Below are 24,927 nucleotides of genomic sequence, written 5' to 3'. Positions count from 1 at the left end.
GTTTCACACAGCTCCTGCCTATGCTGAATATATCCACTATAGGCACCAATTAAAAATGCGGGAGTGAATGGTGGGTGCTGCTGCCTATTACCTGTTCCCAACAAACCTCTCCTGTAGAAAAGCAGGCTGAGTTAACATTCGGACAACGCAGTCAAACCCCACACAACACTCCCCACAGCTGGCTCAGCGAGAGAGGCTGGAAAGGCCCTTTTTGCAAGGTTTTATTCCAGTTAAATATATCCCATGTGACTGAAAGGAACCCGGGGAGAGAGCAACCACCTGCCGCAGGCAGCTTAAGAAGGGGAAGGGGTTGGGGTCAGAGCTAAGGGCAGGGCAAAGGGGATCGTTCTCCAGGGGAGGAGGCAGCCACCAGTGGTGCCAAGCCAGTGAGGGGACAGGGAAAGGGGAAACTAGGGAGAGCTGCGAAACAGAAGTTCATGTGGGAGTCTGTCCCCCAGCAGGACTCACTCTATGGTAGGTAGTCACTGCTATTGCCAGGGCAATGTGCTTGGGAATTGTCTGAGAGGAGAGATTTCATGGGATGCCACATGACCACAGATAGCAGCCTTAAGGGGAGGTTTAATTCACTTGTAGCTAAAAATCTTTGTGGCTCCGGCAGGAAGGGTTGGCCTGAGGCACTGTTATCCTTTTGGTGTGTAGTGGAACTGAAACAGACACGGTTTTTTCTGTCCTCAGAGCACGCTTCACACAGCTTCTGCCTATGCACAATATATCTATAATCAGGACCCATATGTTATCCTTTTGGTGTGTAGTGGAACTGAAACAGACACGGTTTTTTTCTGTCCTCGGAGCAAACTTCACACAGCTCCTGCCTATGCACAATATATCTATACTCAGGACCCATACAGACAAGGGCAATATGCACCAGGTATGTGCAGGTGCACTCCTGAGTGACACTTCTTTGGTTTGGAATTGCTTAAGACCCAAGAGGGCAAAGAACAGAAATTCTTTTGTTTTGTAGTTAGTCAGAAACCAGGATGTTTGCTTTTCATACTCTGTTTTTAAGGACTACTTAAAACTGTTTACCCAGGAAGAATCTTGCCAAGTTCAAGGCTCTTCATTTTACACTGGAAATAAGTAATATGGATATTTAAATAAATAAATAAATAAGAGAGTAGTTAATGTTTTTAGCATGTTCTCCATGCTCTTTTGTACAGAACAAAATAATTAGTTAATCCTCTCATGTTGCCTCAGCACAGTACTTGGAAAACTGAAACTTGACAAACCATTTTCAGAGAACTTCAAAACATTTCTCATTTAGTTTCTTCTTTTTTTTTTAAAGAAACCTACATAAAAGCTAACATTTGTATTTCTCAGTCTACTTAACTGTGAAGGGTTGATAATTCTGTGAACTGTTTGCAGGAATTGTACAAATCCTGGCACACTGAGATTATTGAGATTGGAGGGGACATTGCTTAAATTCAGCATAGAGAAAAATCATTGAGACAATATCAGTTTAATAGAGAAAATTTTACTAGAATACCCTTTGCAAGCATCGTTTTAGAAGACTCCATGGGAAATCAAGCAAATGTTAATCCACACTGATCTTTTCAGCTGTTCATTGGACCACCTTATTAAAAACAACTATTGCCCCTTGTGGAGGATCAGGTGACACCATGTCTGGAAATTTTTTTGGATCAGCTTTTTGTTTCTGTTTAACTTGTCTCTCACTTGTATATCTATTTGAGTTCTGGGCTGATTCTAACCTGAATGTGGTGTCCTGGGACCTGTAACAGTATATAAGCACACAAGATGCATATGATCATTGTAAGCTTCAGTAGCACTTGCCAGTTTTTCTGAGCTTGTGCAGTTGTGTTTTGCAGTTGACCCGAAGCTCTGATTCCAGAGAATCAATATATGAGTTATGGATCAGTATACGGAGCAGATCAGTTTCAATGCTTTGAAACCCATGTTCTTGCCTTTACTTTTCTGTGTACCCTAATCACAAGTCAGGTATTTTTTTACCAGTGATGAAGACAGAGCTCTGATCGGTTTTCTGTACACACAGCTTTTCCACTCCAAGCTAGCCTCAGCATCTGGAAAGCTGACATCTTCAAAATACTAATGGTCAACCAAATTTCATTTTGGTAACTCTTAAACTCTCCTTAATCTCTTTTCCTTCACTGGAAGGTGGAGCTACACAAAAGGGCCTTTAAATGACTATATATATATATATATATATATATATGGTATAAACTGCCAGCAGTTACATACTGTACAGTACTTATTCTGCAGTCTGACATTTATCATCCAGCATGGGTGCTGGTAAAAAATACATTTTCAAATCGTACACACTATAAATCTGGTTATTATCACTCAATTATTTTTTATAAATCCTGTCCTTGGAAGTTCAGGCATTTATATTTACAGCTGAACAAGTTAGTTCAATTTAAACTTTTTTAAGAGCTTTTGGAAAATTTGGATCATTTCCTCTTTTCTGTTTTTCACTTCTCATACCCTGCATTTCCTAACTCCAGCTGGGAGGAAAAAGTGCTGTGTTGCACTTTTCTATGCAGTATTTTTGGGCAAATTAAAAGCAGGAAGTACCAGAAAGTTCATAAAATAGCATATTCTTGGGAGATTTCTTATCCAGCTTTACAGACCAAGACATTTAGATAAGATCTGGCTATGCATTTACATTAATTTTCAGTGCCATTGCCTGGAAAAAATGTTTTATAGACACTTAATGATAAACGAGATTAATTCTTCTTGAATATAATTTAGTTGGAATTTTAAGGTAATTATAAACAAATAAATTAGTGGCAAAATAACTAAATTTAAATAAACAGCTCTGTTGCCCAACACAAATTTGCACAACTCCTGCAAGCTAGGGATTGAAAGCTAAACTCACTGAATTTTGTAGGTTAGTTTGCTGCTCATCCTTTGGGAGAGGTGAGAAATTGAGCCAACAATGTGTCAGTGCTCCAAAGCAGAGAAAATGTTCGGTAATTCAATTAGCATGCACAAAAAACCATTGCTATACTATCTTAGTAAGAGAGTAATAATGATGTACATATGACAGCAGGTTAGTAATAAATACATTGTGAAAGTAATAAAGCCAAAAAACTGCTTCAGTTTCAAATAATTGAGAATTTTATGGCAACTGGACTAACAGAACTAAGTGCTCTGTGTACAGCCACCATTGATTCTGTATATGGATTTGTAGAATGTTTTGGCAAACTGATTATTTGGAAGTAAACTGAGAATTTTGGTAAATTTTAAATTAGCATAGTACATTTGGGATCTAGTCTTCAAAGTATTGCAGTAATTAATGCGTCTTTATTCATCTTATCACAAGAGAAGTTTCCACCTGACAGCCTCAGACTATGATGGTTTCTTAACTGCCCTGAATTTAGAAGGTTTCATTAAATGCAGCAGTATTTAGATGTAACCATGGAGAATTTCCACTAAATTTGGAGATCCACTATAGTCTCTTTGGATTTACTGCTGTAAACTACGACTTCAGATCACCCCAAATTTGTCTTTTTTTTTTTTTTCAGAAGAACCCAGAGCCATTCAGTGCTCCTTATTTTGACTCCCCACATCCAAAGTGTGGCACTTCAACACTCAAATTATGCCTGTGACCACACGAACAGTTCCTTCACTGGCTTTTCTCATTATTTCCTTGACATTTGACCGCAGGGGACGACACTTCCCAAACACCACCATGCAGGGCCCTGTCCTGAGGCCTGTGGAGAGCTGGGTGTCAGTGTGACCCCACTGGCATGGCCGGGCCCCCCAGCGGCGGCCACCACCAGCATCGCCAAGCGGGTGCCAAAGAAGGCAGCCCAGCAGCTCGGGGTTTATCGTCGGGGCTTATCCCCGGCGCAGAGCCAGCCGTGAGGGCTGAGCCCGGGACTGCGTTTCCCAGGAGGAAGCGCGGTGCAGCGGGCGCGCCCCGCCCCGCGGAGCTCGGGGTTTGTTTCCGGGCCGCGGCTGCGGAGCGCGGCCGAACTGCGGAGCGGGGCTGTGCCCTGCCCTGCCCTGCCCTGCCCTGCCCTGCCCGGCCCGTCAGCATGGACGAGGACGGGCTGCCCATCGTGGGCTCCGGCATTGACCTCACCAAGGTACGGGCTGCGCTCGGCCGGCGCTCCGGGGCTGCCGCTCCTCCTCCCCGGCTGCGCTGGCCCTGGTGCTGGGCGAGCCCCGCGTCCCCCCGGCTCCCGGCGCGGCCCGGCGGCAGCGGGCGAGGGGAGCTCCCCGTGCGGTGACGGTGCCGCCCTCGCACCCGGGAACGAGCGGGCTCTGGTCCTTACCTGTGTCTCCAGCTGTTTTCCTGGGGCGTTTTGCTGCAAGTTCTGCCATAACTTTGTATTTAAAGACTAAGCCGTTTCAAACATCGATCTGGGAGGCAAATCCTGTGCAAAGCTGTGTATTAATTTCTTTAAATGTTGCAGAAACTTTCTTTTTAAACTTAGTTTTCTCAATAGAGAGCGTAAGGGCAGTTCCAGTTCACCCAGTGATTCTTCCATGCTCTGTGCCACCCCTCAGATTTCTGCTAAGGTCATAAGCGCAAATTTTGGAACCACAGAATTGAACTTCAGCTGATGCTGCTGTGCTGTGCACAGGCTGAAGGCTCGAGATAGTAGCAACAAAAGTCTCAGAAAAAGTCAGGATGTTTTAAGATGGCCATAGAGAATTGTATATAGAATGCACTGATAAATCAGCAACTAAAGAAGAGGTGAAGATCAGAGGGTCACTGTAGTCACCAATAAAGTGCAGCAGAATCCTGGCTGCCAATAATATTCCTTGTAAATCTTCCACTTAGTGACAATTTCATAGGCTAATTTCCTTTGCAAAGGTTAAGACTTAAAGCAGTTGTCCAAGGTTATTAACCCTGAGGCACTAAAACTTTATATGTAAACTTTTGTGTGCAAATTCAGTCTTCTGTAATGGTTTAAATAAAAATGACAACTTTGTGTTACAATATGACCACCATTCTTTTTGGCAAACATAAGATTCTACATTTTAGTCTGAAAAGTATGTGAGCATCAAAACTGATTTGGAAGATAATTTTGGTTATTTTAGGGTAGTCTGGACTTGCAAATGAGAACAAGTAGGGCAGCCACTAAATACTTAGACAGCAACATCACTACACTTCTGTTTTGGTCATGGTGTTAGTTGTAACTGACTGTTAATATGGCTGGCCAAGTTTGGTTTTCCTTCTGATTTTCAGGAATATTCACAATTTCATATGAAGGTGTTTTCTTTAAGATAACAATCCTTAATTTCTTGGGTCTTATTGCCTTTTCTGTATGTGCTGTAAATTCTCAGCTCTCGTGTTAGTAGATTTTTAGTGGCAAAGGATTTGTATGGATGCATATGTGTATTAGAAAATGGTACTGCATTCATAGCAGGCACACTTAAGACAAATTTCCAAATAATTTATTCTAAAAAACAGATATTTCAATTCAAATGTGAAAGTTGACATTGATGTGTAACCTAGTTTTCTTATATTTTTTAATGCAGGTTCCTGCTATTCAGCAGAAAAGAACTGTAGCATTTCTAAACCAGTTTGTGGTTCACACAGTGCAGTTTCTCAACCGCTTTTCTACTGTTTGTGAAGAGGTATGTTTATTATTTTCCCAGCTGTCCCTTTATACAATTTTTAAAAATTCAAGAAATGGGAACCATTCATTTAAATGTTTTTGATGCAGTAATACTGGTAGCTTAAACCAAAAATGTAGTCTGCTTTCTGTTGAAGGTTTCTCTTTAGTAAGTGCTTAAGACAGAATTTCTCCCCAAAGGATCCACATGAACTCCTGATTATGCCACACTCTGTCCCGTTTTCTTAAATGTTTGCATTTGGAACAGTCTTTGAACTTCTTGATACAGGGAATTTATTCTGAGCAGCTTCATCTCTGGCTCTTATCTTGTTATGAAAGAAGGATGCTCTGTTCTTGTGGTCCATCAAAACTTACTTTCAGATTTTACCACCTTTAATTTAAGAGAGTCATACACTAAGCGCTGAATACAAATAGTTTTTACTGTTGAAAAAAGGACATTTTTGGCAAGTGATTAGTATAGAACATGAAGCCTTTAACTTCAGTTTCCTGCAAAAAAGAGAGAAAAATAAAAATATTTAGGATTAGTAAGTTTATGTGATGACTTTAGAGTAAATGGAAATACACCAGACCAACAAGATTAGAATTGTCCACTGAACAGGACAAGAGTCCTCCTTGTAAAAAAAGGGTATTTTCTAATGTGGCTTTGAGGGTAACTTTTTTTAGAGGTTTTTTATACTTTTTCATTAGTTTATTCAACAAAGAATGCTATACAGCTCTAGGCAGCTGATCAGGGCAGCAGTCAAATCCAATTAGACTAAGCCATGTAATCTGAGAAATTCTGTTATTTGTTGGTGAAGTTTAGAGCCAGACGCGTGACAAGTATAATATTTGGCTATTACATGAGCATATGGAGCTTCAGAGGAAAAAAAGTAATTTTTCCTAGGTTTTTAAACTTCTTGTAACTTGATAGGTGGAACAGTGTAACTGCCTGATGATGCTGTTGTCAGTTGTCCAAAAGTCAGTTGTCACCTGATATCAGTATTCCCTCTTCCATGGGCCCGGTGGGAATCAGAACACCTACATTCAAAGCCACCTTGAGCACACAGCAGCACTGTGAAGTCTGCCTAATAAAACAGTTATTAGTTAACCAAAATGTGTTGTCACTCAAGAGATTAAATAGTTGCTTTATATACTCCTTGAGAAGCTTTTCGTATTTATTGAGTACAGAAGTGTTTTTAATGTGAAAGGTCGCAGTGTAAGTCAACAGAAGCCAAGAAACTCAAAATCAGGGCTGACACCATCCTTAACTCTAAATTTCTTGGCTCTTGTCTAGTCAAATAGACCCATAAAATTGCATAATTGTCTTTTGTGCATCTTTCCTCCCCCTTATCCAGTTAAATGTAGGACACATAGTTCCTTCCAATAGGAACTGACTCCTCTTCATGAACAAAGGACCATCTGTAAACAAGTCAGTGCTCTATCCAAAAAGACTAACTCCTGTCAGTCTCCTGCTTTTTCTAGCATATTGGCAGAAATGCCATTTTCTTAGGGTGTTAAAGTTCTGCTTCAGAGCCAGGCAGAATCTTGCCAAGGTGCCAGAAAGCTGTCAGAATGGTACGTATCTGCCAGCCAGCACTCTAGCCAACTTCACTTGGACAGGTCTGGTGGAGTATGGTAGTGATTAGTTAAAAGACTGGCAGTTCTTATGGAGTAATTTTGAAAAACTTAAGCTGTATTTAAAAAAAAAAAAAAGTCAAAATTTGAGGTGCACCTGGAGCATATAAAGTGTCTGGCTAGTTCTGATTAATTGTGGATTTTGACTGTATAGGACTTTGAATAACCTGCTGTATTAATTATCAGATTTTCTCTTTGTATTTGCTCAGTTACATACACACACATCATCTCTTTTCATCTTCCACATTTGGAAAAAGCTTTGAAGAAAGATCTTTCAGTAACTGGGAGAGTACAATGTGTCTACCATTATTCTCCAATTGCCCAAAGTAATACCCTATTTACTTTGGCTTTCTTTTGTAAATAGTCTGTCTTCATTTCTGTCATTATATGGGAAAACCAACTGCAGAGTAAAATTATTTAAAATTTGTACCACTGTAGCTACTGTTCTAAAAAGGGTTGTCATTACTTCATTTATTTCATAATGTGATAATCTCATTTACACTGTACTCTGCCTTCAGCAGGGAGAAGTTAAAAAAAGTGATTTTTTTTTTTAACTAGCTGCAAACTCTTTTATATGTCCAAGTGCAAAGGGGAGTGTTTACACATTCTAATTGTTTTCTGTTGTAGAAATTGTCAGCACTCTCTCTCCGTATCCAGCAAATTGAAACCACACTCAATATTCTGGATGCAAAGGTTTGTATGGATATAGACTTCATCTTCTAACTGTGACAGCCTCCTAGATTATATGAACTAGCTTCCTTTTTAGAGTCTGAATTGAGCAAATAAGTTTTCATAATGATTTGAAGAAGCTGATATAAAATCCTGATATCAAAAATTCTCTTTAACTCTCTTCTCTAGTTAATGCCTTACTACTTGTACTGTGTAACATTTGAATATGTAGTTGATACAGAAGAAGGGAAACAACAGTACCTAGTGGAAAATTTGAGTTTGTTAAGCATGTGAAAAAGGAAAGGAACACTTTTTGCCTACAAAGGCTAATAAGGAAATTCTTTCCTCCTTTGTGAAACAAAAGTATCTTTGTATGTTACTGGACTGTAAGGACTTCAGCTGATATAAGTAACTAGAGAGAAGCCTTGTAAATCCTTTTGGTATTGAATTGTGACCTGAACTAGATCTAAGCTAATGTAAATTAGTTTGATTTATCTTCTTTAGCTGAAATGACAAAAGGATATAATCTGTGGTCTTAGATAGGAAATATAGTATATCATTTACTAGGAAAAAAACCCAACAAAATCCCAAAGTCAATCAATCATGCACTATAAAATTTTAACAAGTTCTTCTTGCAATAATGATGGAGGCAATTTCAGTTGGCTTTTCTGGGAGCAAGGGTGGGATATTTTGAAAGGGTTCATTAAGATCTTTTTGAGGAAAAAATAGTGTAATAATACAAACAGAGCTTACTAATTCTTATTTATTTCAAAATATTTAGGAATTATCTGAATTGATGGTTTTTGCAGAATTCTTCAGAATCATATTAAATAGAATTTCCTTCAAATAGATTTGTGGTGTGTTTAATATCCACTCACATAATTTCCTTAAAAAAGTGAAAGATGTAGAAAATTGAAAAATTTGCAACCAGTCTCCCATCTGTTAGGTGATAGAGCTGTTCTTGCCATGATTTCTTTCACTGTAAGGGAAGTAGCAGAGATTGCATGGCTCTTGTGTGGTTGATAAATGCAGTAGCAAAATGCTGGGAAGGTGTGGAAGCCTTTCCTGCTCTGCAGCACTGTGTTAACAGTGAAACTTTTTATTGTAGAAGGCAGCTGGATAGAAAGATTTTTTCCCCAATCAAAATACCAAAACTAGGGGCAGAAAGTTACAATTTTACTAATGTAAAACCTACCTGGATAATAAGTTGTAAGCAGAGTGCTGCAGATTTTGTTGTACATGTAGTCTTACAAAGTGCTCATTGCTTATTTGATGATGTTTTTTGCATTCAGTTGTCCTCAATTCCTGGCCTAGAAGATGTCAAATTTGAAGCGTCCAGTGCAAATGTGAATAGTGTTACAAATGGTCCTGTGGCACAGGCTGCTACAGACCAGCAGACAGCTGGATCACCTCAGTCTGGAGTAAGTAGTGAAGCATAACTCATACCTTGAAGGAATAGAGCTCTCCAGGTCAAGTTTTTAATGTAATTTGCAGTAGATAGAAGAAGCAATTCTATTGGAAGTGAGCAATCACTGTAAAAGTCTAAGACTAGGCTTTTCTCTACTGGCACTGTTTTAACAAGTGACTTCAAACAAAAAAGGCTATACCCTTTATTAGCTATGTGACTTAAATAATTAGAACTCACTCAAATCTAGTGCTAAATTTCTCCTTCCTTTTCTTCAATCACACTGAAATATGAACATGAATTGCATCAGGGTGCTGTGAAAGTCATGAACGAAAATAACATTTCAAATCACGTCATTGCAACTCTTTTCTCCTTTCTTCAGAGTGTGAGCTTTTAGCTCAAATTGGAATTTCTACCATGCTTAATTCTAAAGAGTTTATTACATTGAAGGTTTTCTGTATGTTATCCTCCACATACATTAAAGGCCAGCTTATTACTAGCAATCAGCATTAAAATACTACCCCTGCAACTAACTTCTTGTCATTTTGGGGAATTTAATGTGTGTGATTGGTTGATTTTTTTAACCCAGACATTTGAGTCCCATGATCACCACACAACTAAGTGAGGCTTTCAGGCCCATTTGTAGATGGATTTCTTCTCCCGGTTTCCCCTTACAGTTTCTCCTCATGGAATCCTCAATTCTGATCTCTGCTCATTCTCTTATTTGGTGGAAGTTGCTGTGGAAAAGCAGTAGCTGGAGCACTCTGCTGCTTTTGCCTGCCTGTCAAAGACTGTAACACTGATTTGCAGGCAGCAGCAGGGGAGACCCTGGACAGCATTGCATGTTCCAGCCACTTTAGAGAATGACTCATCATGAGTTCATTTTCTTTAAAATGTTCCTCCTCTCAGATATTGAAGTATATAAAGTATGTTTAAGTATATAAAGTTCATATATTTCCATGCTTTCAGGTGGTTAGTTTTCTGTGTTCTTTTAAAAGTACTAGAACTTCTTGTCATTTTTCATTTCATTTAAATTAAATATTTTCAAGGAATCTTTGATTTCATTACATTATCCTTTGAGTAATGGTTTATACTCAAAAGTATAGTTTAGAAGTTACATGATATGTATGAAACATTTGTCAAGGAATCAAATATTTTGAGGAAAAAAGGCATTGGACTACTGGGGGAGATTTATAGATATACTCCTTATAAATATTTTTGATAAAAAGACCATTTACATTGAATACTGTGATTTTTATTAAATGCAACTTAACAGGGGTATTAGGGCATTTTTGGTTTTTTATGTGTTGTTCAATATCTTAAAATTGTATCTAAAAGTAGAAAGACACTCTTGTAACATTGAACAACAAAAAAGCTGGATTTGTGATTTCATACATCTAGGAAACCCCTAATTTTGTGAGTGTGGATCAGAATAATCTTGATGAGGAAGAGTTGCACTTTACCCTAAAATATGTAGTTTATTGTTTGGAATCTCTCCATGGGTGTGGTGTGTACATCTAACCATTAAAGGGTTTGTTCTTCACACACAGCAGAACAATGCACAAGAGGAAGGGTTACAGAAAACGGAGGTAGTAACAGAAAATGTCACAACTGTGGCCAAGGATCCAAGATATGCCAGATACCTCAAAATGGTGCAAGTGGTAAGTCAGTTCTCATGTCATTTTTTTGGCTAACGTGTTATTTTTTGGTGGAAAGTACCACACAGCTGTAAGTGAACCTTAAATGTCTAAAAACATATATTGCAACAGTAACCTTTGAGGTAGGGTAACATCATAATATTCTAGCACATCTTCTCTAATGAATGAATTAATGTAATATATTCCCTCAGACAGCTTCTGGCAAGATCTTTCTACAAAATTCTGCTGGTAGACTTGTGAACTGAAGGTGTGAAATGTGTAAATGCAAAGTGATATTAGCCGGAGGCACAGAAGATGCCACTGAAAGTGGAGTTGTCCTGGCAAATTGGAGTCATTCCCTGCATACAGACTGATTACAGCCTGATTTTACTGTAGGGTACAAAATACAGCTTTGCAAGTATAGTCCAGAACAGGAGTACTTGATATTTCTGTAAGGACCAAAATGGAGGTACAAGGATTGCTTCATTATCTGCTTCCACTCCAGTTTCCTGTTATTCATGATGCAGGTTTTATTTACATCTTTATCTGTGGTCTGTGCTGCAGTAAGTAGGAAATAAATTATTGTAATCTCAATATTAACATGTGTGAAATCTAATGAAGGAATGAGAAGGTGAATGGGAGACTATTTGTGATATTTTTAAGAGGTTGTTTCACATCAACTATTGAAACAAAGATTAGAAACAAAGAGTTTATTTCAATTTATTTTCAATTTGTCAGTGGAAATTTTCCTCTAAAATGCATATTATAATTCTGGAAAGTATGACTATGTCATAGTATTAATAAAATGTTGCTTATGTTAAAACTAACTTCATGGTTTCACTCAGTCTTCAAAGAAATTATTACAATTGGTCTGCTTCATCCCTTGAAGGGTGTTCCAAACCTAATTTTTCACTTGAATCACAAATTGGCACTTTATGGGTAGCTTATTACAAACTATTTGGAAAACTTAGCAGTGGGATAGTAGCAGAGAGTAGAACACTATGTTACTGTATTGATTTAATGCCAGACTTCAAAGTGTATTTGAAAGTGCTGGATGGTCTAATTACTTTGATTTTTTTTTTTTTTTTGTGACTGCTAGAGGAGTGAGATCTCACTTTCCACATTTCTCCTGTGTACTGGCAGTTCCTGGTGACTCCTCTGCCAGTTGTAAACAGTGTGGTAGGAAAGTCAAACTAACATACTACAAATTAATGTGTGTTTTTGTATTTGCCAAACTTTTCTCCTTGTCCGGTCAAGTATTTCAGTTAGTGTCATTTATTTGCCCAAATTAAGCTTCTAGCTGAAGATTTGTTTGAACTGATAATTTATTTATTACTCACAATGTTTGTAGAATAAAAGAGCACCATTCTAAACTAAAAGTAGCTCTTCCATGAAATTGTGACAAACTCATTTTGGTGGAGTGCAATTGAGGATACTAAATTCTTACTTTTTAAAATTTACAATATTCCAAGAAATCACACAAAAGCAGTACCATATTTGCAGATTAAAATTTAGGAAAGCATGAAGTAATTGTAATGTCCTGATTGTATTATAAACAGATATTTATAATCTTAATTGTTTTCCTTCAGCTAAGAAGCCTAAAAGAGCATTTTGATTAAACTTCAGATTAGTTTTGTGAATCTGTGATATATGAGGGTACTGAGAGGATTTTTTTCTCGCAGAGTTTAATGCACACAGTGTTGGAATAAAACATGCTCCAAGTGTGAACATAAAAACAACCCGTTCTTAGAAGTCCTACACCAAATTCCCTTTGATTGAAATCAAATATGAATTCTGCCTTGCCTGATCTGTCTCAATTCTGTTTTCACCTGGTTTGAATTGATGCATAAACAACTCATCAGTGACTTCTGAGGTGGGGAAAAGCACCCTAAGAGCAGTCAGGCAGGGGAGAAGCATTAGTACAAGATGGTGTGTAGACACACAATCCCTGGTGTCCAAATCTACACTAGAACAACTGAATTTTTAAACCGACATGAAATATTCAAATAAATATTCAAAATATTCACCTTTGTAATACACATTAGTTGTGAAGCACTGAGATACTCTTTTATTTCAAGGTATTACATCGCAGCTACTTGAGTGACCTTTTTTGACATTGTGCCTGATAGATTGCTACAGCTATGTATCTGTGTGTGTGCTGTTCCACAGTGCTCATGCACAAGCCTTGATTGTGATTCTTACCTTTTAGCTGTCACTAGAATCACATCTTGTTCTGGAACGTTAGTCATGCCTGGCCTTTATTTTAGCACCATTTTACTTGCTTTTGGACAAAAGATAATAGTCCTACACCACTTTTCATTTAGAATTTCTTAGACCACCAGTAACTTTGTCCCTTTCAAATCAGAAATTGTATCCTCGTTTGGTTTGGGGCTTTTTTTCCATATCCTATATTGGCATGGAGTGATCCAGATGGTATTTCTGATGGTTTCCAACAGGAGATGGCAAAGCAGCAAGTTGCCTTTGAGCAACTATGGTGGAAACATAGGAGCAGTTTTTTGGAATGTATCTCGTGAGAGGATGTGGGTCTTGGATATGTGATCCAAGATAAGAGGATGTTTAGGTGTTGATGAGTAAAATAAAGTGCAGAAGCTGTGGAAGGACTCTCAGTAAAGGGAAGGAATTTTTTTAACATGTACATATTTGGCTGATATCTGTCCACAAGTCACAGAAGATTCAAGCCTGACTGTACAAGCAGTTGTATTCAGAGAATTCACTTCTAAATTGTGCTTCTGTTCTCATGTCCTATTTGCCTTTTTCTCCATGCTTTTTAGACTTCTCCTACTTTTAGGACTGCCTCACGAGATCCTTCTGGATGCACTTCCCTGGTTTTCTTCTCTCTCCTGGGTACACATACCTTCAGCATGCTCAAGTCTTTCCTAGCACAACTTCTCTGCTGTCGTTGTGCTACTTTGTGCTTTCTCCACGTTCTTACCCATACAGATAATGTCAGCTTCATAATTTTGTGTGCACAAATTGCAGTTATATCTATCCAGTCTTGATTCTCTCTCTTCAACTTTCTCCAGATGTTTTGCCATAAATATAAGAGGGATTAAAAGGACCTTTAATCTCAATCATTTCTTGCTTCTAGGTTCACATTGATGGGAACTGAGATTAATGTTCCGTGCTGTTGTTTGACAAGTGACATGCATAAATTTATATGAAAATGTGGTTTAAAAGTACCTGTGTTATTTAACTCACTTGTTTGTGTCCAGTAGTTTTATATTATTCTTCCTCCTGCTACACAGGGTGTTCCTGTAATGGCAATACGAAACAAAATGATTTCTGAGGGGCTAAATCCAGACCTTCTCGAGTAAGTAATTTGTGACTCCCAGTAGGGCTGCAGTGCAACTGTGTGTTTAAAAAACTTGGAAAAACACGTGCTTAGAAGAGGTTGCTCAAGGTATTCTGAGCTATATCAGTGACAATCTAGCATCTGACAATGTGCATTTGGCAATGAGGACTCAAATAAAAGGTCAGTAGCCATTTTCAGTGCCCTGTGTAGACTATGAGGTTTTTCCCAGATACTTGATTTCAACACTCCAATAAGAAATTGTCATTACTGTAGAGTAGTAAGAACAAACTCAGTCTTATTTTGTTGAATGCTTGAGGGACAACACAGTTGTTCCATATTTCCTCAGTAGATGTAGTGTACAACTTGACTTCAAAATTGACAGCGTAAATTGAAGTCAGCAGTTCAAAATTTTGGCTGTTGATTGAGTTAATCTGAAGTGAACCCTATAAGAATAGATAGTAACTTCTAATGCTTCTTGTCTGACCATTAATGGTAATTTGTTAAACTGATTAAAGTATTAACTTTCATTCTTACATTATAGACACCAAAATGTTTGAAGTATTTTTGCATTCTTGTCAGAAACTGTCAGGGTATGAAAAAGTCCATTTTTCATTTCCAATGAAGTCCTTTTACATTTTGTAAAGGCTTATGCAGAAACTAGATACTTGTTAAATAAAATAAACCTGAAGTATCATCATATGATGTATGACTTTAGCTCCCAGTTGCTTCCTGGTCTAGATAAACTAAAGTAGTTATTCCTCAGTTGTTTTCTTTACTGATTGAATGAGAAATAAAAAAAAAGACCCTGTGCAAGTTGGACATAGGTTTAGCAAATGTGGGTTTTCTATATGTGTGTTAAATATATTGTATTTTTTGCTGTGCTTTCAAGTCCATACCTTTCTATAAATGCTGCTATTTCTTCATGTTTGGGTGGATTTTTATAGTAGATAAAACAAAAAGATAAGAAGTTAAAATTTCAAAAGCTGTTTTTTAAAAAGTGTCTGCTTTTGGATTGCTATTTTGCATTAAGACAGAAATGTTATTACTGTGGCTTGAGGCTCACAGAATATGTTTGGGGTTAGATCTCAAAATCCATGTTCAAAGATCTGTGCAACAGTAATGCTTAGCCAGATTTTCTTTAAAATGTTATTGGTTTGAAAACTGGTTAAAGAAAGCTAATTATTTGGCAAGGTGCATGATGTGGAACATGTTAAGGTATCGGAGGTGACTTCAATTTTCTTGCTGTCGTGATACTATAGGCTTCTTTTATATGTGTCTTGCCATTCACCCTGTATTTCCTGGGTCTTCAGCTTCCTTAGGTCTGCTCACTCAGTCCCAGAGAAAATTAGGAAAATGTACACAGGGCTGTGTGCTCAGTCACTTACTGCAGACTCCCCCAGCTCCTTGCCATTGGCTGAGCATGGGTTATTTGTGGCTGTAGATGTGCTAATTCTAATGATACAATATTGTTTCTACACTCTCCTCTTGGCTTTTCCACCTCTGTTAATGCTCCTCTCTCAGCTTTTTAGTGTTTGGTAACTGCCTGTTCTATCAAGCTCCCAGTTTACCTATCTTTGACTTTTGTTTCTTATCCTTCCTCTCTTGCCTGTCTTCAGTTCCAGAAGAGCTTGTCCTGCTCTCATGAGCTAAAGGAATTCAGCATCATCTTCCTCTTCTTAATAAATGAGAGGTTTTGCTCTGGTCTCTGCAGATCACGTCTTTGCACAGCTCTTCTGTTTTGTCATTACCACGGCAACAAGGAATAATATTGTGAAGTGGTATTTGCATGAGAAAGCAAATGCTTTCTTCATTTGTTTTAGAGGTGTGCAGTGGGGAGGGAGAAGGCTCTTCTGCAGTTCTTTCACACACTTCTCATCTTTGCACCAAAAATGTTTAGGAACACTTTAAAGTTACCTTAGGGATTCCCAACAGAGAAATTATACTAAACAGAACTAATGTTGGAAAAGAAATTCTATACTCCCAAGATAAATAAGAACAGGATGATTAATACTACTGTCAGCTTAGTTTAAAATGCAATATTTTATCCAAGAGATGTTAACTGTCATACAGGAAGTGAGTTTCTCTGAATGTCATTTTCCCCCAAGTATAATTATGTTTGTATTTTCTACCTCACTTTCAGCCTTTATCAGGCTCTGTATTGCTTGTATGTCAAATTAATTACATACTTAGGAAAGAGAGTCCATGGAGAGCCAGCATCTTCAGGCAGTAATGCTAGTTAGTCTTTAGATGGCTTGCTTCTCTCACCTTCATTTCCAGTAGATTCCCCAAGCAAACATTTTGCCACAATGTTAAGATCCATCCTAAATATTCTCTTTAAAACTAAATACAAGAGGTCTGATCATTTGTAGTCAATAAAAATCCCATGGCTGCTCTTGCATGTCAAATTTAACCCAATGTTCTAGCCAAATTCCACTCTGAGTAATTCTTTTTTGCTTCACTAAATTATCCCTGCAGTTTTAGTTGGATACAATATTGTTCATTTCCTGTCTTATTTTTTTCATGTACTATTTACACTGCTCAATGGTGTACAGAATGTTCCTTTCAGCCCAACAACCTCTGAAGATTGAAAAAAATTGAATTAATCATTATTGCCTGCTTTCAACTCTTTCTACAAGTGTTTGCCACTTCTTAATGATCTGTCATCATTTCTGATGGCATCAAAGGTGTGCATTCATACTGGTGTCTACAGAGTTTTGATGTCCAGTGAGTTACAGATTCTAGTGTTTGCCTTCCAGTTGTAGGTGAAGCAATAGCACTAAGGTGTGAGTTTGTGAACCATAAACAGTTAATGTGTTAAATGTTGTGGCAATAAAGTGCCTGCAGTTGTTGTGCAAGGACAGTGGTGTTACGTGCTGAGCTGCTTGTGCTCTTAGCTGGATTTACAGCACAGAATGTTTTTGTTGCTGCAGGACCCCAGATGCCCCTGTGCCTGCCTGGGGAGATGATGGCAAAGCAGAAGACAGTTCTGATAGTGAATCTTCATTCAGTGACTGAAGAGACTGATTCCATCCTTTGTTAAGTGCTCATGAGTTTGGAGCTTTGGCAGAAAATGGTTTTCTGTGGATCACATGGATGACATGGTTTGTCTTATGGTGTTTTTAAGAACTAAGATCCTCCGTGTTCTGTTCTGGAAAGTTTGAACAGGCAGCATGTTTCAACCTGAACCTTTCTCCCATGAAAATGAATCATGAGATCCTTGCAGTTTTTATGCTGGATTGTGTCAGATTCTTTTCTGGTTCTGCTATAATTTACTTCGTAGGGCTCTAAGAATTCCACACCTCTAAACCTCCATGTCACTAAAATTGCGTTCTGGTCATTGTTAGATTTTCTGTGTAAACATTTAACCTATGTTGCTTTCTTTCTGCCTCTTAACTTAAAGGTAAATTAACTTTGGAAAATGAAAGTGTTTCATTGATAAACTGTACCTTTTTTACAATATCCTGTGTTTGCAGTGATGCAGCAAGAATTACATATAAGTCAGCTCTCTTATGGTGATTGCAAATCAGTGATACTCAGATTTGAGAAGAACTAAAATACAAGTGAAAAATATATTAAAAACCATTTTGAATCTATTTTCAAAGCATATGCTGCTATTCAGTGCCACATTAGAGTCTGTATGAAGCTGTTAAAGGAACTCCTGCTCTTGAAGGGTTGATTTATCCAATTCAGGTTGCAGTGTTGTAGAAAGGTACAAACATGGCAAAGTTGGTTTGAAAATGACACTGAGAAAAAAGCAAGGGACTGGGAGATCATTAATGGAATCTCACTACTTGTTCACTGCTGTGTGGGTCGTTTTCTGACTTCATTGGCCTTACTTGAAAGACACTGTGGCTGAACAGTTTGCTTAGGATGAGAAATCACCTCCAAGTTGGTGCCTTTGCTGATAATTTCAGCAAAGAAGCTAAAATTCAGGTTGTATAAGGATAAAACTACCTTGGCACCTCTTGATGCACTCATTGAGGAACAATATAAAGAAATGCCTGATGTGCCCTGAAGATTTCCCTCAAAATTACTTGATGTACTTTGTGACTCAAAAATTATATTTCATTGAAGAGTCTTTAATACAGTTTGTTGCACTTGAAATCCTTTGCAATTTGTTTGAATTCCCCAGATTGTTGTGATTATACCAGAATGCTGTGTGCCAGGCAGTCAGTAGCTTTCTGGTATTTCATATTCTTGCTGTGACCAAGAGAAGACTAAAACTGAAGCTCCAAGGGTATAAGTTTGTTAGCCTTTATGACTGAGTCAGTACATTCTCTCTTTTATTTCTCTCAGTTATTTCTGCCACTTCAGTAGGTTACCTGGTGGGGTTTTTTTCCCTGTAGCTTAAGCACGGCTCCCATTTCAGCCTATTCAGACATATTTATGCTCTCCGTAACCTGTAAATCAGAATAATGCCTGAGTCCCTACAAAAGCATATGTGCACTAGAGAAGGTCGAGAGATGGTATTTCAATGATGGGTTAATTGCTATTGAACACTTAAAAATGTACTTAATAGTTAACACTTGGTAAAACACAAAAAATATTAACATATTAGCAATAAGTATTTCAAATGTAAATGTGATAATGTTATTTCAGAATGTATATACTGAAACACTCATGACTTTTTAAAATCTATATTTGAAAACTCATTTAAGCAGCCTGTAAAATAAAAGCTATACTTTGTATCCAAAGTTATGGTTTCATTTTATTCCAATATCTTGTTCTAAGACACTGAAAATTCTTCCAAAGTCTCTGCAATTCAGGTTTCTCCAGAGCTAACTTTGCTGATACAACCTGCTAGCCTAAGGGGACAGTTTTGGAAACTGGGGTTTGGAGTTAAAGTTAACCCATGGCGGCACTCTGACTACAGGAGAACTGAGTATCCCAGAGCCACTGTTCTAAGAAGCAAATTTAACGAAGGCTGAAATTAATGTGCATTATATGTTTGATACTTTTGTACTGACATGGACCTATGTAAGGAAGTAGCATGATTTAAAGAGTTGAATTGCTACATAGTAGTTTATTATTTTTCTAAAGAAACAAGCAAGGTTAACGAAAGACAGTAAAGAAGGAATATCTTCAGTTGTTTAACATTCTAAAGAACTTTTCATATAAAATAATTTTAGTTTGAAAAAACATCTTAAAATCAATTGTCTTTTACACCACTGCAGATACACTTTTATGTGGAATGAAAAAGAAAGCCTCTGGCTTACAAACACTTGTTAAAATAAGGGATAATTAATCAATAATTATATATGTCACAGAATAACAGTTTCATTAGTAGGGATTGTGAATTTAACTGCTTAGGAATTGGATGATCTTTTCAGGGTAGACGTTTACTGTGGAGTACTGCAACACTGGTAAATTTGCGGAAACATTAAGAAAAATCTTGCCACTTTGTCTCCTCTCCCAGTTAAGTGGTAACGAAGTCTAAATGTCTGAATTGTGAGGAACTGGGAGGGAAAAAGATAAAACCATCCCTTTGTACATTCAATATCTCAGCACCATAGTGCTTCCTCTACCTTTGGAACCTCTGACCACTTTAGGCTCTTCTGCTCCTAAACACATGCCTTTGCTCTTAAGTGTAGCCAAATTCAATCTGAGATGTTTCAGCTGACACAAGGAGCTATTAAATATGGGAAGGTTGGTTTGAGGCTGAATTATGTCAGCTCTGCTGGTGCTCCTTGATCTGCAGCAGCTTTCTAGAGATGTGGTGCTAACCCAGCAAGCTGGAAAGTCCTTAACCGCAAGCTGAATACTGTAAGCGGAGAATATTCCAAGGCGCTCGTTATTTGCCATCTGTTTTGGAATAGAGGATGGAGGGAGTATTTCAGCTTGGCAGCACAGTAATCAGATATATGTAATACTTTCAAGGGATAAAGTCCATTTTTAAGAAACTTTTATTTTTAAAAGTTTCCAACAGCAACGAACTTTTAAAAGATACAGTACACATTAAAAAGTGTCAGTAATGCACATCTAATATACACCAATTTTGCATGGATTTGAACTCATCATCTGGGGCAGTATTGCAACTTGTAGGCATAAAAACTGCAGCAGAGTGTTGGTGGGATAACCACTGAATGCATCTGTTAATACTAATTATGTACTACTGGTAAACTGTATATTCTTAGTTTAAGCAAACATTTTTAACCCCGTCACCATATTCCTCATTCTGCAGGTGAATGGGAGTGCAGAATGCATAAAGGTCAGTTTCTTAATGCTATTACAGGCATTTTAAATGCATGTATATGCTCTTAGACTAGATGCATGTCTGTATTTTTGTAAGTAAAACCTCAAAACCTGTCAAAGGCAAAAACAACATCTGGACATGATAACTTTATAGTGAAGTCCTGGTTTAGCAGTTGTAATCATTAATCTGTTCCCTCTCAAGTATTCTGTTCAGCTACATTTGAAATGAAAATTGGTGGTTCTTTTTCCAAGCTGAGTCTCTTCCTCTCTCTTGTTTTTCTTTCCAGTGTGTGTTATTTACACCAGTGAGTAAGTGTATAGAGGGACGTTATGTGAAAAAAAAAAAAAAAAAAACAAACTATAGCCTGTACTTGGAAAAAGAGAATATCACTAAGATCAGCACTTTGAGCTGTGTGTGATCAGGTCATTTTTGCTTTCCATAGTGTTACATAGCAAGAAACTCAAATTCATCGTGGGCTCAATCTGTCTGGAGATTGTTTTCTCTCTGAAAAGCCAGACAGAGGTAACAGTCTTACAATGAGTTTGTCTGCAGAATGGAACGTATATTTTCTTATTCTGAAAATTTGGCATCCTGCTGTCTGAAATGCCTGCACTGGTGTCCAAAGTGTTCCTCTCCTGATGCTTCATGTGATGGGGTCTCCATTCAGGGCACTTTGCAAAGCACAGGCCAAACAGGAACTGCCAGCAGTTGTGTCTGTGCTGAAAGTCAGTGCTGAGTGCCTTAAGGGAAGATGTGAGGAGCACCACAGTGTTCCTGCAGTCCCTTTTCCTGCCACCAAGACTTCGCTCCAGCCAAGAGCAGAGATTGATGTTCAGTACAAAATTGCAAGTTTGTTGGTGCTTCCAAAAATAATTTCATTAATTTGGGAAGCTGTGGATACTCCTGCCTAGTGTTTGGCTCACTAACTTTGCTAATACAATATTGTTTTAAGGGAGTTTCATGGGCTTGTTCATTATGAGGGTAACGAAGCAGAAAATTCAAATAATATTCCTCATGCCATACAAAAAATGAGTGACAGCAACAGGCTTAGCATAGGATATGTCAAATTCTGAAGAAACAAGTCTGAATAGCCATAAAATAAAATGCACGTCATTGGGTGTGGACAGATGCAGCACATAGCACTCAATTTTATTTGTTTTAAAAAAAAAAAAAAAGTTAGATCTGTGTCCTGACCTTAAACTAATGGACTATTTTGTCATTCAGTTTATTTCCCATTTTCAGGTTAATGGGTGGAAAGGAAAATTCTGAATAAACATTCACTTTGCAGAGAGTTGGTTTGCTTTGCTTCAAATTTCAAAACTGGTGCCCTCTCCCTGAAGGAATGAAATGGTAAATAATGGTATTCTCTGATTTAGGTAGTACACCCTTTGCCTCTCAGGCTCCTGCATATTCTATAATATGGACTAGAAATCCCTTCCTGGGTTTCATTATGGCCTCCTGCCCTGATCTGTGGAATCAGAAGTTGCAGTAAAGTAAATGCTAGCCCAGTCTTTCACTGGAAGGAGCATGTCTCCAAGTGCTGAAAATACAAGGCAGAACAAAGGGATCTGAGAGTAATTTTTGACATTTATATGAAAAGTTCTTTTTATAGTTGATTACCATCAACTGTTTGGTAAACCTTATCCTTAAAGTCATTTGTAGGGGTGAGAAGTTGAGTACACGTGACCAACCTGCTGTGAAGAATTGGACACTGGACATAAACTTCCAAGGCCTGTTTTAAATAATAGCTCTCCTAAGAACTGTGATGATCCTTTTGCATTCAAGCAAATGATCTCTATAGTGTTCAGTTGACTCTATGCTCCCAGCAGATTGCATAATCCTGGTGTGATTGCCTATATGGCAATCCTGGACCTGGGGAATCCTTCCTCAGTGAGAGCCAAACTGTTCACAATTAACATCGTGCAATACTGTTTTCTCTTTACTATTTCCCAACAACTCTTTGAAAAAGAACAATTCTGTGTGCTGAGACGATTCTTTGGTCTTCAGGATCCAGCTGACCTATTTTTAAAGTAGATCAGAGGTAGGGAGGGAAATGAACAGAGAAAATGAGTTGTCTTTTTCTCAGCTGTTTCATCATTTGCTTTTCCCTCAGGGGACAGCCAGTATTTTTGTAAAAAACGGATTAGGTGAAAAACAGTTCATAATGCTTTATCATGTGTTGTTTAGGAAACTGATGCTTGCCTGCACAAAAGCATATGTCAAGAAGATTATTTCAAAACAGCTGAATTCAGTTAGAATATCATGGGTGGGATTTTATTAGTAGTATTTTTGTTACTGTAGCTTCTCCCTGTCTCTTACTTGGCTTTTGTGCTTGCTTCTTCTTCTGTTGTAAATGTGAGGCTTTGTTGCTGTTCTTTCAGCCTCCTGGCATCCTTGCTCTTCAATCATTGTTGAGCTAGCCTATTACCATATTTGTAATCAAACTGTCTTTTGAGCTCTTCCATTTTACAGGATAACTCTGTGATGCTTTCTGCATATTTTAATTGTGAAAAGTGTTTAGCTTGATTTACTGTGGAAAAACCTCACTTTATACACATCTGTCCTTAGTTTCCCTCAACTTTCAGAACCTGTTGGGTAGTTTCAGTCACATTTGGGTAGAGACGAGAGGAAGGCATCCCAAAGAGTGGGGTTGTCATGGGTTTGATAAAAAATAAATAACCAAGTAAAAAGGAGAGATGGTGTAACAGCATTTGAGCTGAAGTATCCTTAGCTGAAACCTTCTTATACCCCGAGTGGTCCATGCCACAAAGAGGTGATACCCACTACTCCATTCATGCTTTTCCCCTGAGATTGTGTCCTCTCAACAGAAGCCTTTAACTCCCTCTGGTTACAGCCCTAAACCCAACTATAGGATGGTCACCTGGATTTTCTTTATTCAAGCCATGTGTCAGTCAGCAGAACACCACAGCACTGCTTCATCGTCAGTGAGGTCTGACTAGCAGATAGACCCTGAGGTGCAGTAAACAGAGCTTCCTTTTTTCCAGGGCCTCCTGAAACATTTTATGAGCATAAGGCAGTGTGGATGTAGCCCTGCTGTAGGAAATGCACAGGTGAACTTGCATCTTAGAAACCAAAGCCAGTCAGGCACATGCCCAAGCTTCCTAGCAAGTCAAATTCTGTTCATTTCCCTGAACTTCTTGCTCTAAGTATACAGTTACCAGAAAACATTTCAAAATGTGACCAGCTTGGATCAGGAGACATGCCATGCTTTTGTGGTGACTGGAGCCTTGGCAGAGAGGACAGGAACAATAGGACAGTTCTCTTTGGGAATTAGTTATTTTGTGCTCTTTATTGTGCTTCATATGTTACAAGTGGACCATGTTGTGCTGGTGTTGTGTAAGGCAATCCTCAGGAAATCAGGTGGGAGTACAAACTTTCCTTTTGCCGTATAAACAGAGTGTGTTGCATAACTGAACTTGTCTTTCTGCTGTTAGGGATGGTTTTTTCCATTTCAGTTATGTGTCTGTATCGTCACACACAGCAGCCCACCCTGCACTAGCTGTTTTTTCCAGGCCCCGTCTCTCCTGGGCATCCATCCCTTCGCTCCATCACATGCTGTTGCTCTCCACAGGGTGTCCCGGCGTTGCAATGAGCCTCAGCCACCAGCAGCACCAAACACAGCTCCCCGTGGCAGGCCCCAGCTGGCTGCTGCTCCCTGTGTTGCTAATCTCACCTCTCCGGGGGCTGAATTGCTCAATCTTGCCCAAATATTTGACACTGGATTCTTTTGTCAGATGCCTTTGCTGGGACAGTGTGATAAGTAATGAATGGACAGGCTGTCAGGAGCAGGCTTTGCCAGATGACACACAATGGGGCTCTGCTGACCCAAAAACGACTTCAGGAGCCCTGAGCCCCACCTTCCCCGAAAGGGCTTCCTGTCTGAAAAGAGGTTGTGGTTTGTTTGTGTGTGTGTGTGTGTGTTAGCTTTCAGTATGTCTCTGTTGGGCAGCTCACCTACCATTGCATTCACACACTGAGCACACAGTCCAGCTAGAGCCACAATTCATGTCACACAGTCAACTGAGGTAGCAGCCATGCCATTTTGGATGCCATATTTTGGCCATTTTCCAGCATGTATCTTCGCTGTGGGAGACTCCTTATCACAAAGGAATCACCTGCCAAGGGAATGCCCTGTCATACAAGAGAAATTTAGGATTAACAGTCATTTGCTTAGCTCTTCCAGCTTTTTTATCTGTCAGTTGCAAGCAGTCACCACCAGTGCATTTCATGTCCTTTCTTCAATGCACCTCAGCTTAGCTAGAGGATAGGCAGATTTTCTGATTCTAGATTTGCATAGCAAATTCACTTTAGGGGCAGTCTTTACTTAATACTTTTGCTTGATCTTTTTCTCTCTAGCTACATAAGCAAACACAGTGAACTGTGGAGAAAAAAAAAACATTAATTGATGCTTAACTTCATTATGGACAGAATATTTATCATCAGATTTTGAAAGTTTTTATTACATGAGCTCTTTCTCGTCACAAAGA

At 38.5% G+C, this 24,927-nt stretch overlaps 1 protein-coding gene across 3 annotated transcripts; it reads left to right on the top strand.

The window, feature by feature from the left end:
• The first annotated feature begins 3,989 nt into the window (after positions 1–3,989).
• On the top strand, positions 3,990–18,914 carry WASHC3 (WASH complex subunit 3). Of its 3 annotated transcripts, none has more exons than XM_041398821.1 (7): positions 3,990–4,088; positions 5,491–5,589; positions 7,830–7,895; positions 9,164–9,292; positions 10,830–10,937; positions 14,180–14,244; positions 17,157–18,914. In XM_041398821.1, the coding sequence occupies exons 1-7, from the start codon at positions 4,038–4,040 to the stop codon at positions 17,239–17,241; spliced, it is 603 nt and encodes a 200-aa protein (XP_041254755.1). In that variant the 5' UTR covers positions 3,990–4,037; the 3' UTR covers positions 17,242–18,914. The 3 variants fall into 3 exon arrangements, with proteins under 3 accessions (XP_041254755.1, XP_041254754.1, XP_041254756.1); XM_041398820.1 differs by having other exon boundaries at positions 10,827–10,937; XM_041398822.1 differs by lacking the exon at positions 17,157–18,914 and adding an exon at positions 15,843–15,996 and having other exon boundaries at positions 10,827–10,937.
• Positions 18,915–24,927: the final 6,013 nt, after the last annotated feature.

The sequence above is a fragment of the Onychostruthus taczanowskii genome, unplaced genomic scaffold (genome assembly GCF_017590055.1).
Source record: "Onychostruthus taczanowskii isolate IOZ18803 unplaced genomic scaffold, ASM1759005v1 scaffold15, whole genome shotgun sequence".
Lineage (NCBI taxonomy): Eukaryota > Metazoa > Chordata > Aves > Passeriformes > Passeridae > Onychostruthus > Onychostruthus taczanowskii.
This window is presented reverse-complemented; position numbering and strand designations above follow the sequence as displayed.

Excerpts from the sequence above, each read along its gene's own strand:
- WASHC3 (XM_041398820.1), top strand. The coding sequence starts at position 4,038 with ATGGACGAGGACGGGCTGCCCATCGTGGGCTCCGGCATTGACCTCACC. Across the intron at positions 4,089-5,490 it reads CCGGCATTGACCTCACCAAG|GTTCCTGCTATTCAGCAGAA; the intron begins GTACGGGCTGCG and ends TTTTTAATGCAG. Across the intron at positions 10,938-14,179 it reads ACCTCAAAATGGTGCAAGTG|GGTGTTCCTGTAATGGCAAT; the intron begins GTAAGTCAGTTC and ends CCTGCTACACAG.